The 14,448-nt window shown below is 35.9% G+C and overlaps 1 protein-coding gene across 1 annotated transcript; it reads left to right on the top strand.

Moving 5' to 3' along the window:
• The first annotated feature begins 10,289 nt into the window (after positions 1 to 10,289).
• Positions 10,290 to 13,452, top strand: LOC127838633 (uncharacterized). Its single transcript, XM_052366488.1, has 6 exons — positions 10,290 to 10,508; positions 10,776 to 10,964; positions 11,203 to 11,379; positions 11,656 to 11,876; positions 12,667 to 12,884; positions 13,047 to 13,452. Exons 1-6 carry the CDS (start codon positions 10,395 to 10,397, stop codon positions 13,133 to 13,135), a joined length of 1,008 nt encoding a protein of 335 aa, XP_052222448.1. The 5' UTR covers positions 10,290 to 10,394; the 3' UTR covers positions 13,136 to 13,452.
• Positions 13,453 to 14,448: the final 996 nt, after the last annotated feature.

Raw genomic sequence — 14,448 nt, 5'->3', positions numbered from 1 at the left:
CGTATATGTAATTGTTTTTTTTATCTTCAAAAGGTACGAACATACTTGATTATGAAATAAATGAAAGCGCCTAACTTTTCAGATCAATCCCACAATCCTCTCCGTTGTTTGGTTAGCCTTATTTGTAAAGAGTTAGACACTCGCTCATACAAAATGACAAGAGTTAGGAGCATTGTCGCAAAGGATGTCGCAAAGTCGTTTGCATTGAACATCCGAGTCCAAAAATGACAAGAGTTAGAAAAAAAATGCTTTAATAGTGTTTCATGGTGCAAGCAGTCAATAAACCTTAATTTATTCACAAGAAAAATGACAAGAGTTAGAAAGAAACACGTGCTTTAACTGTGTTTTCGGTCACGAGCGGTCAATATACTTTATATATTTACATGCAAAATGACAAAAGTTAGAAAAAAACCTGTCGTTTGCATTGAACATCTGAGTCCAAAAATGACAAGAGTTAGAAAAAATTGCTTTTAATAGTGTTTCACGGTGCAAGCAGTCAATAAACCATAATTTATTCACAAGAAAAATGACAAGAGTTAGAAAGAAACACGTGCTTTAACTGTGTGTTAGGTCACGAGCGGTCAATATACTTTATATATTTACATGCAAAATGACAAGAGTTAGAAAAAAACCTGTGGTTTGCATTGAACATCTGAGTCCAAAAATGACAAGAGTTAGAAAAAATTGCTTTAATAGCGTTTCACGTGAGTCCAAAAATGACAAGAGTTAGAAAAAATTGCTTTAATAGTGTTTCACGGTGCAAGCAGTCAATAAACCTAAATTTATTCACAAGAAAAATGACAAGAGTTAGATAGAAACACGTGCTTTAACTGTATTTTCGGTCACGAGCGGTCAATATACTTTATATATTTACACGCAAAATGACAAGAGTTAGAAAAAATCCTTTCGTTTTCATTGAACATCTGAGTCCAAAAATGACAAGAGTTAGATAAAATTGCTTTAATAGTGTTTCAAGGTGCAAGCAGTCAACACACCTAAATTTATTCACAAGAAAAATGACAAGAGTTAGAAAGAAACACGTGCTTTAACTGTGTTTTCGGTCACGAGCGGTCAATATACTTTATATATTTACATGCAAAATGACAAGAGTTAGAAAAAAAACTGTTTTTTGCATTGAACATCTGAGTCCAAAAATGACAAGAGTTGGAAAAAATTGCTTTAATAGTGTTTCACGTTGCAAGCGGTCAATAAACCCTAATTTATTCACAAGAAAAATGACAAGAGTTAGAAAGAAACAGGTGCTTTAACTGTGTTTTCGGTCACGAGCGGTCTATATACTTTATATATTTACATGCAAAATGACAAGAGTTAGAAAAAAACCTGTCGTTTGCATTGAACATCTGAATCCAAAATGACAAGAGTTAGAAAAAATTGCTTTAATAGTGTTTCACGGTGCAAGCAGTCAATAAACCTAAATTTATTCACAAGAAAAATGACAAGAGTTAGAAAGAAACACGTGCTTTAACTGTGTTTTAGGTCACGAGCGGTCAATATACTTTATATATTTACATGCAAAATGACAAGAGTTAGAAGAGTTGAGAGAGGCCAGCAGTAAATATACGTCATTTATTCGAATGGAAAAATGACAAGAGTTAGAAGAAACATATCATTTAATTGTGTTTCACGAGGCCAGCAGTCAATTTACTCAATTTATTCAAATGCAAAATGACAAGAGCTAGAAAAACACTTGCTTTAATTGTGTATCACGAGGCCAGCATTAAATATACGTCATTTATTCACGTGCAAAATGACAAGAGCTAGGAAAACATATCGTTTAGTTGTGTTTCACGAGGCCAGCAGTCAATTTACTTCATTTATTCAAATGCAAAATTACAAATGCTAGAAAAACACATGCTTTAATTGTGTATCACGAGGCCAGCAGTAAATATACTTCATTTATTCACCTGCACAATGACAAAAGATATTATAAGCAATTCTTTAATTGCGTTTCATGGTGCCAGCAGTCAATAATACTTAATTTATTCATATGCAAAATAACAAGAGTTTAGAAGAAACTTATCGTTTAATTGTGTTTTATGTCGCGAGCAGTAAATATACTTCATTATTTACATGCAAAATGACAAGAGCTAGAAAAAGCACATGCCGGTACGCGGTGACCCCAGCTTTATTTGATTATGTTTGCATGTTGTTATGTATTGTGTAATGCTGTTTTTTGTATCGTGCAGTGCGGTTTTGGCCATTGATCACTTGCAATAAATAAAGGACCACATGCTAGTGTATAATGAGAGAGCAATACTGCAATAGTTTCAATGATATACAATATAATTGAAGGTCGCGGTGGTGTAATGGATTTGTTGTCCGCCTAGCGATCGGGAGTTTGTGGGTTCGATCCCTACTCGGGGAGCGTTCTCATTATCTCTTCGATAGATACCAAGTTCTGGTTCTTCCCAGGAAACGGACTCGAGAGTGTCTCAATAAGCCTTAGGATTTTGATGTAATCGAGCAAAAATAAATAAGCTTAAATTAGTTCAAACATTAACTTATGTAATTGATATCATTTGGCAAATGTATGAAGCCGTTTTACGATGGAAGTAATTAGTAAGCTTTAATAACGCCTTTTAGAGCATACTCAAGACACAACAGTGATTCACTATAGCAAAAATATATGCATAATTTATTTATAGAGCTTGAATTATACAAAAACAATACATAATACAAAAGGCTGTCACATACATGTTATGCTCGAGGAGTGGGCAAATGTATGAAGCTGTTTTACGATGGAAGTTATTAGTAAGCTTTAATTACGCCTTTTAGAGCAAATTAAAAATTTTATGTTTCGGTCGTCCTAAAGGTAATGACGTTATGCATTTTCGGTCATATTATGTACCGTAGTGATGTTACACATACTGATACATGTAGTGGAATGTTGCAAAAATTTAATATGAAATTGTTCAAAATGATCTTACTTAAGTAAACTTCAACAAATTGCTTAATGTATTATTATTTATTCGGTTACAAATCATCCGATCATTATGTTTTACAACATTGCAATAAGTGAGCAAATACGTTTTTAAAGTTTAAAAGACATACTCATAAATACATACTCAAGACACAACAGTGATTCACTATAGCAAAAATATATGCATAATTTATTTATAGAGCTTGAATTATACAAAAACAATACATAATACAAAAGGCTGTCACATACAAGTAATGCTCGAGGAGTGGGCTTTGTCACAGATATTGGCTATACAAGTTCAAAGTGGTTGGCATATGAAACATGTGTAAGGACTTATTATCATCAAAATACAATAAAGCTACCTTTACAATTCAGTAGAAACGAAAGTTTGTATAAATATTACTCAACACTTCATAGAGAAATAACTCATGAAAAAAATTATTGAACTTACAATATTTGCTTACATGTACATGTATTTCTTGATACTTAAGTTCCAATTCGGTATTAGCAACTTTATTTTCGTTTAAGTTCACACATATTTTTAAACACTGCGTACCCAGCTATTTTAATTGTATGTATACATGTATTTAACTCACGTTCATACAGTATCCTTTTATGTTTGATAAATGTGGCATAAAAAATCATCGATCTGTGAACACACTCCTTTAAATGTCATTAACAAATTTCAGACCCTCACTGCAACAACTAACTAACTCTACCACAATTTTCTAAAAATAATCATGCACAGTTCTTAAATTAATTTGAAATTAACACAAGAAAAGGCCAATAACCATACAAAACACCATTAACAAACAGTTATAGAAAATACATATGCAGGACTGCGGGAGAAACAAACACAATTTCAGATTTGTATTGTATTGTATTGCCATGAAGAGGTAACACCTTCACACAGGCATCTTCTCCTTAATGCTAGTCCCTGTACAAAGAAAGAAGCAACAAGGGCTGTTTGTAAAACATGCATGCCCCCCTATATGGGCTATAAGTTGTAGTAGCAGCCATTGTGTGAATACGTTTTTTGTCACTGTAAACAACGGTGGTGGTGGTGGTGGTGGTGGTGGTGGTTGTGGTGGTGGTGGTTGTGGTGGTGGTGGCGGTGGTGGTGGTGGCAGTGGTGGTGGTGGTTGTCGTGGTGGTGACGGTGGTGGCGGTCGTGGTGGTGGTGGTGGCTGTGGTGGTGGCGGCGGTGGTGGTGTTGGTGGTTGTCGTGGTGGTGACGGTGGTGGTGGTGGATACAATGCATTACAAAAATGCAGTTAGCCTTACATTTGGTAAAATTTAAATATATTACAAGGGAGGCAAATGCTGTAACAAAACAGAACATGCATAAATGGTAGTTGTTTCCCTTGTTTGAACCATGCTAAATCCTTAAAATGCCTATTTCCAGTAACTGACCTTCACCTGTGACCTTTGACCTAGTGACCTCAAAATCAATAGGGGTCATCTGCGAGTCATGATCAATGTACCTATGAAGTTTCATGATCCTAGGCCCAAGCGTTCTTGAGTTATTGTCTGACAACCACCTGGTGGACGGACCGACGGACAGACAGACCGACATGAGCAAAGCAATATACCCCCTCTTGTTCGAAGGGGGGCATAAAAATACTATGATAACTACACAGAATGTTTACACATTTAATGTTTTAGAACATTTTTATTGTAAAAGAATATATTCTGTCATCATTGTTATTTGGTAAATTAGATGTTGATGTATCTCATTAACTGTGAATTCGAGTATTGGAATGCTTCTGTTTTTATCCCCACGCTTTTTGAAAAAAAGGTGGGGATATTGTGGTTATCTCCGCCGTCCGTCTGTCCGTCCGTCCTGGCCACTATCTCCTCCTACACTAAAAGCACTAGAACCTTGAAACTTACACACATGGTAGCTATGAGCATATGTGCGACCCTGCACTATTTGGAATTTTGATCTGACCCCTGGGTCAAAAGTTATAGCGGTTGGGGTGGGGCCGCGTCAGAAATTATCACTCATTTTTTTAGGTTATTTTACATTTACTTCTTTATTTCTACACCGATTCACTTCAAATTGATACTGGACCTCTCTTATGACAATACGGTCAATCTCAACCATGCATGGCCCCATTCCCAACCCTGGGGCGCCCCGCCCACATAGGCCACACCCACCAAAAATTTCCATTTACTATAATTTTTTCATTTCTACACGGATTCACTTCAAATTGATACTGAACTTTTGTTATGACATTAGGGTCAATCTCAACTATGCATGGCCCCAATCCCAACCCTGGGGCGCCCGCCCACATAGGCCACACCCACCAAAAAATTCCATTTACTATAATTTTTTCATTTCTACACGGATTCACTTCAAATTGATACTGAACTTCTCTTATGACATTAGGGTCAATCTCAACTATGCATGGCCCCATAACCAACCCTGGGGCCCGCCCACATAGACCACACCCACCCAAAATTGCCTTTACTATAATTTCTTCATTTCTACACCGATTCACTTCAAATTGATACTCAACCTCTCTTATGACAATACGGTCAATCTCAACTATGCATGGCCCCATTACCAACCCTGGGGCCCCGCCCACATAGACCACACCCGCCCAAAATTGCCTTTTACTATAATTTCTTCATTTCTACACCGATTCACTTCATATTGATACTGAACTTCTCTTATGACAATACGGTCAATCTCAACTATGCATGGCACAATTACCAACCCTGGGGCGCCCTGCCCACATATGTCACACCCACCCAAAATTGCCTTTTACTATAACTTCTTCATTTCTACACCAATTCACTTCTAATTGATGATGAACTTCTCTTATGACAATACTATCAATCTCAGCTATGCATGGCCCCATTACCAACCCTGGGGCACACCTAGGTCAAACATTCGGCGTGGGGATACGCGTCGGCCTCTGCCCCGCCATTTCTAGTTTAATTTTATTAGTATTCTGCTTTAACTATGTTGGGTCAGGCTCTTAATTTCTGTCAACGGAATGAAATATCAGCATCTTCCTGCATCATGTACACTCAGTGACCCTGTGATAATCCTCCTTGCATCCTCCTCATGTGATTATCCTCCGTGCATCCTCCTACTGTGATTATCCTCGTTGCATCCTCCAACTATAATTATCCTCCTTGCATCCTCCTGTGATTATCCTCCTTGCATCCTCCTTCTGAGATTATCCTCCTTGAATTCCCCTCCTGAGATTATCCTCCTTGCATCCTCCTGTGATTATCCTCTTCCTGTGATTATCCTCCTTGCATTCCCCTCTTGTGATTATCCTCCTTGCATCCTCCTCCTGAGATTATCCTCCTTGCATCCTCCTCATATGATTATCCTCCTTGCATCCTCCTCCTGAGATTATCCTCCTTGCATCCTCCTCATATGATTATCCTCCTTGTATTCTCCTCCTGAGATTCTCCTCCTTGCATCCTCCTCCTGTGATTATCCTCTTCCTGTGATTATCCTCCTTGCATTCCCCTCTTGTGATTATCCTCCTTGCATCCTCCTCCTGAGATTATCCTCCTTGCATCCTCCTCATATGATTATCCTCCTTGCATCCTCCTCCTGAGATTATCCTCCTTGCATCCTCCTCATATGATTATCCTCCTTGCATCCTCCTCCTGAGATTATCCTCCTTGCATCCTCCTCATATGATTATCCTCTTACTGTGATTTCCTCCTTGCATCCTCCTGTGATTATCCTCCTTGCATCCTCCTCCTGTGATTATCCTCTTACTGTGATTTCCTCCTTGCATCCTTCTGTGATTATCCTCCTTGCATCCTCCTCCTGTGATTATCCTCTTACTGTGATTTCCTCCTTGCATCCTCCTGTGATTATCCTCCTTGCATCCTCCTCCTGTGATTATCCTCTTACTGTGATTTCCTCCTTGCATCCTCCTGTGATTATCCTCCTTGCATTCCCCTCTTGTGATTATCCTCTTCCTGTGATTATCCTCCTTGCATCCTCCTCATGTGATTATCCTCCTTGCATCATCCTCCTGTGATTATCCTCCTTGCATTCCCCTCTTGTGATTATCCTCCTCCTGTGATTATCCTCTTCCTGTGATTATCCTCCTTGCATCCTCCTCATGTGATTATCCTCCTTGCATCCTCTTCCTGTGATTATCCTCCTTGCATTCCCCTCTTGTGATTATCCTCTTCCTGTGATTATCCTCCTTGCATCCTCCTGTGATTATCCTCCTTGCATTTTAACACACAATCCATGTATGATTACAATATGATGATTACAACAGACTTGCATTTACATAACAGCAGCCACAATTACCTTAGGCTGGTTGTAATGAAGTGCAAATCTGCTTATTGATCTTCCACATTCACCGAAATTTAATCTGAACACACACAGAAGTGTTGTTTTCAATGCCGAGTGTGGTACATCATTTTAACAACTTCAGTATTATTAAAAGAAACATTGTAAATGTCTACTGTACAAAATATACATGCTTTAGGCCTTAGGCTATGGGGAACAGTTTCCCATACAGCCACTGGACCCTTTTGTTGTTGACAATATTTGAGCCTGATTCGATAACAAACAAGAACATATAAATAAATTGATTATGTTTCTACTATTACCATATGTTTGCTACATAACAAGCTATTATATGTACCTACTTAATGAAAAGGTTTGTTTATGTCTATAACTGATGTTCTAGTTAAGAGTAAGGGTGTCACGTTTACAGATTTTTCTAAACGTTTAAACGAAATGAAATAAACGAAACGTTCCCGTTTAAACGGTATCAGGGGTTTTTCTGCCTATTTTGGGAAAAGGAGTCTGACCAAATTGGGAATTTTTTATTGACAAAATTGGTCATTTTGGGAATTTTTGCTTCGATGAAACGGCTCATTTGGGAAAAAAATGTGAATTAATCATGCTTAAAAAATTCAGTTTATTTCGGTTTAACAAATAAATTTGTTTTTATTTGGTTATTTTGTCTTCTTTTTGTAAACAGATGCAATATTGGGCATGTTCAACGTTAATTGAATTACTGCAGTTTTGTTTTTCAGTTACAGTTACACTCTGTGATAAGAACTAAACAGTTAAAACCTTATAGCAAATATTTTGACCAAAACAAACACTGGTTAGTCACACAAGTTATAAGACACTTCATTTTTAAAAAAAAATTTTTGGAAATTGTTTTTTTTTTATAATTTCAGTTTGGGATCGGGTCCGTTTGCTTTGGGAGTGCCTCCGTTGTCCGGAGGCGCAGACAGTGCTGAAAAACCCCTGGGTATCCCTATGTCCGTTTTAAAATCATCACGCATCAGTGCCATCACTTCTTCAAACTGAAAGAAGTACTTATTTCCCGATATTATATTTAGTGCATATCCCATTCGCACATGATGTCATACTAAAACCAACTGTTCTCATCGTTGTCTAACCAATGGGTTACAATTTGTCTACTTACATGCCGTAATATTTTGACACGAATGTGAATTATTTACCAACATTCCTTAAACAAGAGTAAACCAGTTTTCAATTATTTAACGTTCTACTTATAGCACGATGTATATCAAAAGATGCATACTTAAATTTTAGTAAAATGTTCCTACACGAGATTGTTCGCCATATCTCGAGAAATGAATGGCGATGAATAAACGTTGTGAATATTTCCTTGGGCAAACGCGCGTTGAATGTTCAAGAGGATTCGGGGCATTCTCATGCAGCAAAAGCCGGGAATTTCATGATGATGCGCGTTAAATATTCAAGAGGTCTAGTCCGTACATGGTGTATTGTTATGCTTACGGTATTATGAATAAGGGCCATCTGGAGCACAGGATACAAATAGTTTTTAATACGAGTCTTTTTCAGCAACGAGGGCCCTCTCTACACTTTGGGGGATTGGGGCCAGGGCCCTTAGAGGGGGGAATTTTGCGTCGTTTTGGGCGAAAATGGGAATTTTAGAAGATCTTTTCACCAACCATTGAGCACTTAAAATTGCGATATTTTCATATGATTTATATAAATAAACAACTAATCAAAGTTAGTAGCACCATACCAGCAGGCAACATAGGTATAACATTAAATAAAAAAAAGGGAGGGGGGATTTATAGCTGAAATAGGGGAAAAAAGTATACTTTTTTCATGTTGGAAAGCCGCCGATATTCGGCAGTAAAAAATGCCAAACGAGGGCCCTGGCAGCTGTTAAAAAGCTTTGAAACGTCACAACGTAATTAACTAAAACGAATTTTATTGATATAGACTGGCGTTTAAAGGTTAACTGTTTTTGTAAAGGTTTTTGAGCAAAACACGAAACGTGGCCGTTCAAACGTTTAAACGTGACACCCTTAGTTAAGAGTAGTAATGTTTTGAGTAAATAAATAAGTGGCGATAACAAAAAAAGTAAACGATATATATGTTTCTTCAAACTCTTGTCATTTTTAATATGAATATATAAAGCATATTGAAGGCTGGTGACCTAAAATACAAATAAAGCATGTGTTTATTCTTACTCTTGTCATTTTGCATGCGAATAAATGAAGTATATTGACTTTCCCCGGACCCAACCTGCCACCCCCATTTATCCCAGGGTTCCAGATTGTTAAATGTACACATATTGGGATTGGTTTGACTTTTCAACAAGGAATATTGACGAAAATACACAGTTTGAAAAAAGAACCTGTGTTAATGTATTATATAAAAACAAAGTATAAAACGCACTATGTGCCTATTGACAAAAGATTGAGGAACACTGGACAAGACCATTTTCATCGAGAACACTCGAGTTGCCATGCCTGTTTATAATACCTATACGCATATTTTTGTCATTATTTGTTGTTGAAAAGTCAAACCAAACACAATAGGTGTACATTTAACAATCTGGAAACCAAGGGGTAAGCTGGGGTGGGGGGTAGGGTCCTGGGGAAGGTTGGTAGGGGGAATTAATTATACTGCTGCTTTTTCAGTGAATTATGCAATATTCTATCTTAATATCCGCAGTATTTTGATAAATTATTAATATTAATAGGATTTCGGTATATCTACACACCGATTTAAACGCACTTAACGCACATGGTTAAACAAACCCTAGTCATTTTTCATTTTAATAATGTATTTTGACTGCTGGTGACCTACCGGTACTTCTTTAGCCAAAGCCTTTGCTGCTGAAGAAAACAGCATACCTCGTATTTGTTTGTATTTCGTGGTCACGAAGGCTTTTTATGCATTCTTCAAGTGATCCAAAAAGCACGGTCACATCCTTGGCCATTTTGTAGTGGAACAGTTTTCGGTAACTCGCAAGACAGAGAACGATTTGTGGTACACACATAACTCTTGTCATCTACCGTTCTAACTCTTTACAAATAGGGTCTACGCCGTTGTTTACATGGATACGGTGACGGTTAGCAAAGCATGTCAACAAATTGAACAGTGATTAAATAAATAAGTGATCTTACAACCAACCTAAGTACGATAGATCCTAAAATGACCGAATTTAAAGAAGTTAAATATCAACCCAGGCAGGACTGGAATCAGACGTCAACAGGAGTTGGACATCAGTATCGCCCTGGCTACTACTTTCCTAGTTCCCATTTCCACGTAAATAGTTTTATTATCTATTTTAAATTGTAAATGAATTTCTCATTTTTTACTGTATTAAAACATTTCAAATCACAACTAAATTTAGATCTGGTTCATATTTTCATAAAAGATCAGAGCATTCACAAAGAACTGTAAAGCTGTGGTAATGTTCTTGGATTCCCACTCCATTCATAAATTTCTGGCCAAGTTTACTCTTTATGTCTGTTTAGCCTGTAGTTTTCATCAGTTTGTGTATTATTCAGCATATATTGTTTTATTATTCAGCAATCTATAGGTGAACCAGTTCCACCGCCGCTTGCACACCAAGACCAGATAACAATGGATCAGCATTTTGAAACAACCACAGGGAAGGCCCATGATAAAAAATATCCAGGTTTACTGTACTCAAATCCCGTACACAAGAAAGCACCAGGCCACTGGAAAGTTGACTATGTTAAGGATTTGGCAGAGAAGGTAAATCACAACAATAAACCAACCAAACATAAATGTAAGCCTGATCTTGATGATGATTTTGTTGTGTTATTTTTGCCTTTGTACATGTCCATTTTAACTAATAATGTAATAGGTACCAGTTTTAATCTTATTCAAGATTTGGCCTAATTCCAAATTCTATTTTTATGTCACATTGTGTGTAGCGGTTTTCTTGTGTAGATTCAAATTTAAACATTAAAGTTTTGATTCTTTATTTCAGCTATCAAATGGTGGCTGGCGTCGACCTCTAACAATGGGGAACCAGACTTCAGAGACACATGATAAGTTCAACAGTGCTCCTGGGGTGCGACAGAAGTATCATTTTGATGATGCAGCTGGTCTTGGTCTGCCCAAGAACTTTAACCTTCATGATCACCACGTGGAAGGACCTAGCAAGGTTTGCATTGTATATATTGTTTTGTAAACTGTTATCATGAAATTTTTGTAAAGGGTCTGAATAAAATACTGTGGTAGTGGTAAGGCAAGCAATTTAGCAATACCTTTAAATGTGTCAATTTAAATGAAAAAGTTCTTATTTATTGCATTTTCAAAATAAAAATATTACACACTGCTCTCAGATATTTTTGTTTAATAATCCATCATTATTAGATGGAATGCACAGTTATTAACCTGATCAATCAATCTTGTCATTCAATTCGTGGTGTTTTTTCAGTATGGACAAGCTACTACCCAGAATCCAAAGCTGCAGGGGAAACCATTCTTTGTCAGAGACCGAGGTGTTCTGGCACTTCTCGACCCATATCTATCAACAACACACAAGGACCACAGGGCATACAAACCTGAGGAGCTGAAGAAATACCCCAAAAAGGATGCTGCTACATATTGGCAATGTGAAGATTATCCCAAGGCCTGGGGCCATGGTTTAAAAGACAAGTGAGTATTTTATCACTAAAACATTTTGCTCTAGCAACTTATTATAATGTTTTTATGTCTCCCACCACTATAGTGGGGGACATCTTGTTTTTGCCCTGTCTGTTGGTTTGTTTGTCGGTTTCTTTGTTTGTTTGCCCCAACTTTAACATTTTCCATAACTTGTGATATATTGAAGATAGCAACTTCATATTTGGCATGTATGTGTATCTCATGGAGCTGCACATTTTGAGTGGTGAAAGGTCAAGGTCATCCTTCAAGGTCAAAGGTCAAATATATGGGTCAAAATCGCTTTAATGTACACTTTTGCAATATTGAAGTTAGCAACTTGATATTTGGCATGCATGTGTATCTCATGGAGCTGCACATTTTGAGTGGTGAAAGGTCAAGGTCAAGGTCATCCTTCAAGGTCAAAGGTCGCTTGTTCTTGTTAATGTATCAATGTTGATTTTCTGTTGCTATTTATCTATAGTGTACAAGAGATTTGTAAATGATTATATTTCATATCAATGTGTGTCATAAATCTTTTTACATTTCTTATCTTTTTTTATCTTTTATTTTTATGAAATGATCATTATCTTAGAAAAAGTAATTCAGAAACTATCTTAAAACCTGCATTAATTTATAAGAAGATACAAATCAATAATTGAATTTTGTGTAGAAAAAAAGGCTCCAAGTCTTACAAAAGTTTGTTAATGGTGTGTCTGTAAGTGAATAATTTTTATTAATAACAATAAATAGTATGACTTATTATCTTTAGGAATTAAAAATTCGATTTACATTTTCTGTTTAGTCCATTGCCAAAAACATCTGTGCCAAGGGAGCAATTGCCCATGCGTGACACAACATTCTTCAAGACAGCCACCAAAGTTCCCCGGCCTCCAAAAGCTATGGTCCCTGTTCCCCACTCTGGTCTCAAATCTGAATTCACTGAAAACTTCACTCGCCCATCTGATGTGAAGATGAAGGAAGCCATGTACTGCCCTGTTGATACTCCATTTACATTGCCAGGTAAAATTATGACTTATTTTATGTTAACAAATAGTTGTGTCAGACATGTATTTTTTTTCTTTCCAGAATTTACAAAAACTTAAATTTACATCAATGCAATTGACTATGGATAGGTTTTATTGACCTTTTTTAATGCTAACCTGTGTAACTTTCTTGTTTCAGTCCCAGGTACTAAGTCAGTCATGACAGCACCCAAAATGTACAACACAGAATACCAATTCATAGGAAGTGAAAAACCTATCATGGTTTGAGCACCTAATAGAAAATTCTTTTGCTGAATATTGTAACAAAAAAATTGATTATTTAGAAAACTGCTTCTTGTTTATTCATTCAAATACATTTAATTTGCAACTTAATCATGTTTTCAAAAATATTTTTCAAACAATGTTAAATGTTAGTAACTTTTCACATACATATTTTAAGAAAAAATATTAATTTTTAAACTGTTATATATTGAAAACTTAACAATTTTGATGATCTTTTACTTGTTTTATCTGTTGTTGTTTTTCAAACAATAACTATTTTCATGTTTCTAAAAAATGTGTTATTACATTTATACTTACATTTATACTTATCATTGTTATTTAAAAGTGTTTTTAAACACATAACTTTCTGAAGGATTGTTTTCACCATTCAGTCTGTTTTGTATTGCATATTTATAAAATAATATAAACACATCTTTTATGCGTTATGTTTTTATTTTCTTATATATTTTTTCTAAACAAAAATGTACATATGGACAAACAATAATCAGTAAACCCTAGGAAATGTAACACATATAGTCTGTATAGGATGATCAATTTCTTCTTACATAGACATGTATACAATTATTATTTTAGGCAGTATATTGGTTTGTTATAATTTAGAAAAGTATTAAGAAAAAGTTTAAGTTTTTAATATTTGTTTATATGACGGTACTTGAAAAAAGTCATCTTTTAACATGAGTATTTTGTACTGAACAAAAGTGACCTAAAAAGATAATTTAAAATGACATGATTATTATTTAACTTAAAAAACCATCAGCCCTTCAGTACAATTGCGCACTTTTAAGCTGATATTTACTGCTAATTGTTTTTAGTTTTGGTCACAGACACTTTTAGGCTTATAGAGTATAAGTTATATTGATTATATGGGTAGCATTATAAACATGTCTTGTGCTAGAGGCACACTGTGTTTTAATATACTTTTCCCTAGTGTGATATCCGTTAAACCAGTATTTGTATGTGTAATATTTTTGTTTTAATCGTTAGTTTTTGTTGCTGTTTGTTTAAAGAATATGCGATATCTATATATTGGTTGTTTATAACACCTATAATACATTCATAAAGATCGTTTGTCATTGATCTGTATCGTTTTATTTGTCTTTCCATATAACGAATAGAAACATGAGATGTTAGAAATGTCGTAAGGCAGTACTTTGTTTGTCAGTACGCTTGTTGTTGGGAATGACATTAGTTTTATTGGATATATTGTATTCATCTGCAATTTCAGTAATACGAGAAACACTATTTTGCGCACGTATTTGCTGCTTTTGAATAGATGTTATTTCCTCTTGGTTTGAACC

Source organism: Dreissena polymorpha, chromosome 1 (assembly GCF_020536995.1).
Source record: "Dreissena polymorpha isolate Duluth1 chromosome 1, UMN_Dpol_1.0, whole genome shotgun sequence".
Taxonomy (NCBI): domain Eukaryota; kingdom Metazoa; phylum Mollusca; class Bivalvia; order Myida; family Dreissenidae; genus Dreissena; species Dreissena polymorpha.
This window is presented reverse-complemented; position numbering and strand designations above follow the sequence as displayed.

Excerpts from the sequence above, each read along its gene's own strand:
- LOC127838633 (XM_052366488.1), top strand. The coding sequence starts at position 10,395 with ATGACCGAATTTAAAGAAGTTAAATATCAACCCAGGCAGGACTGGAAT. Across the intron at positions 11,380-11,655 it reads ACGTGGAAGGACCTAGCAAG|TATGGACAAGCTACTACCCA; the intron begins GTTTGCATTGTA and ends GTGTTTTTTCAG. Across the intron at positions 12,885-13,046 it reads TACTCCATTTACATTGCCAG|TCCCAGGTACTAAGTCAGTC; the intron begins GTAAAATTATGA and ends TTCTTGTTTCAG.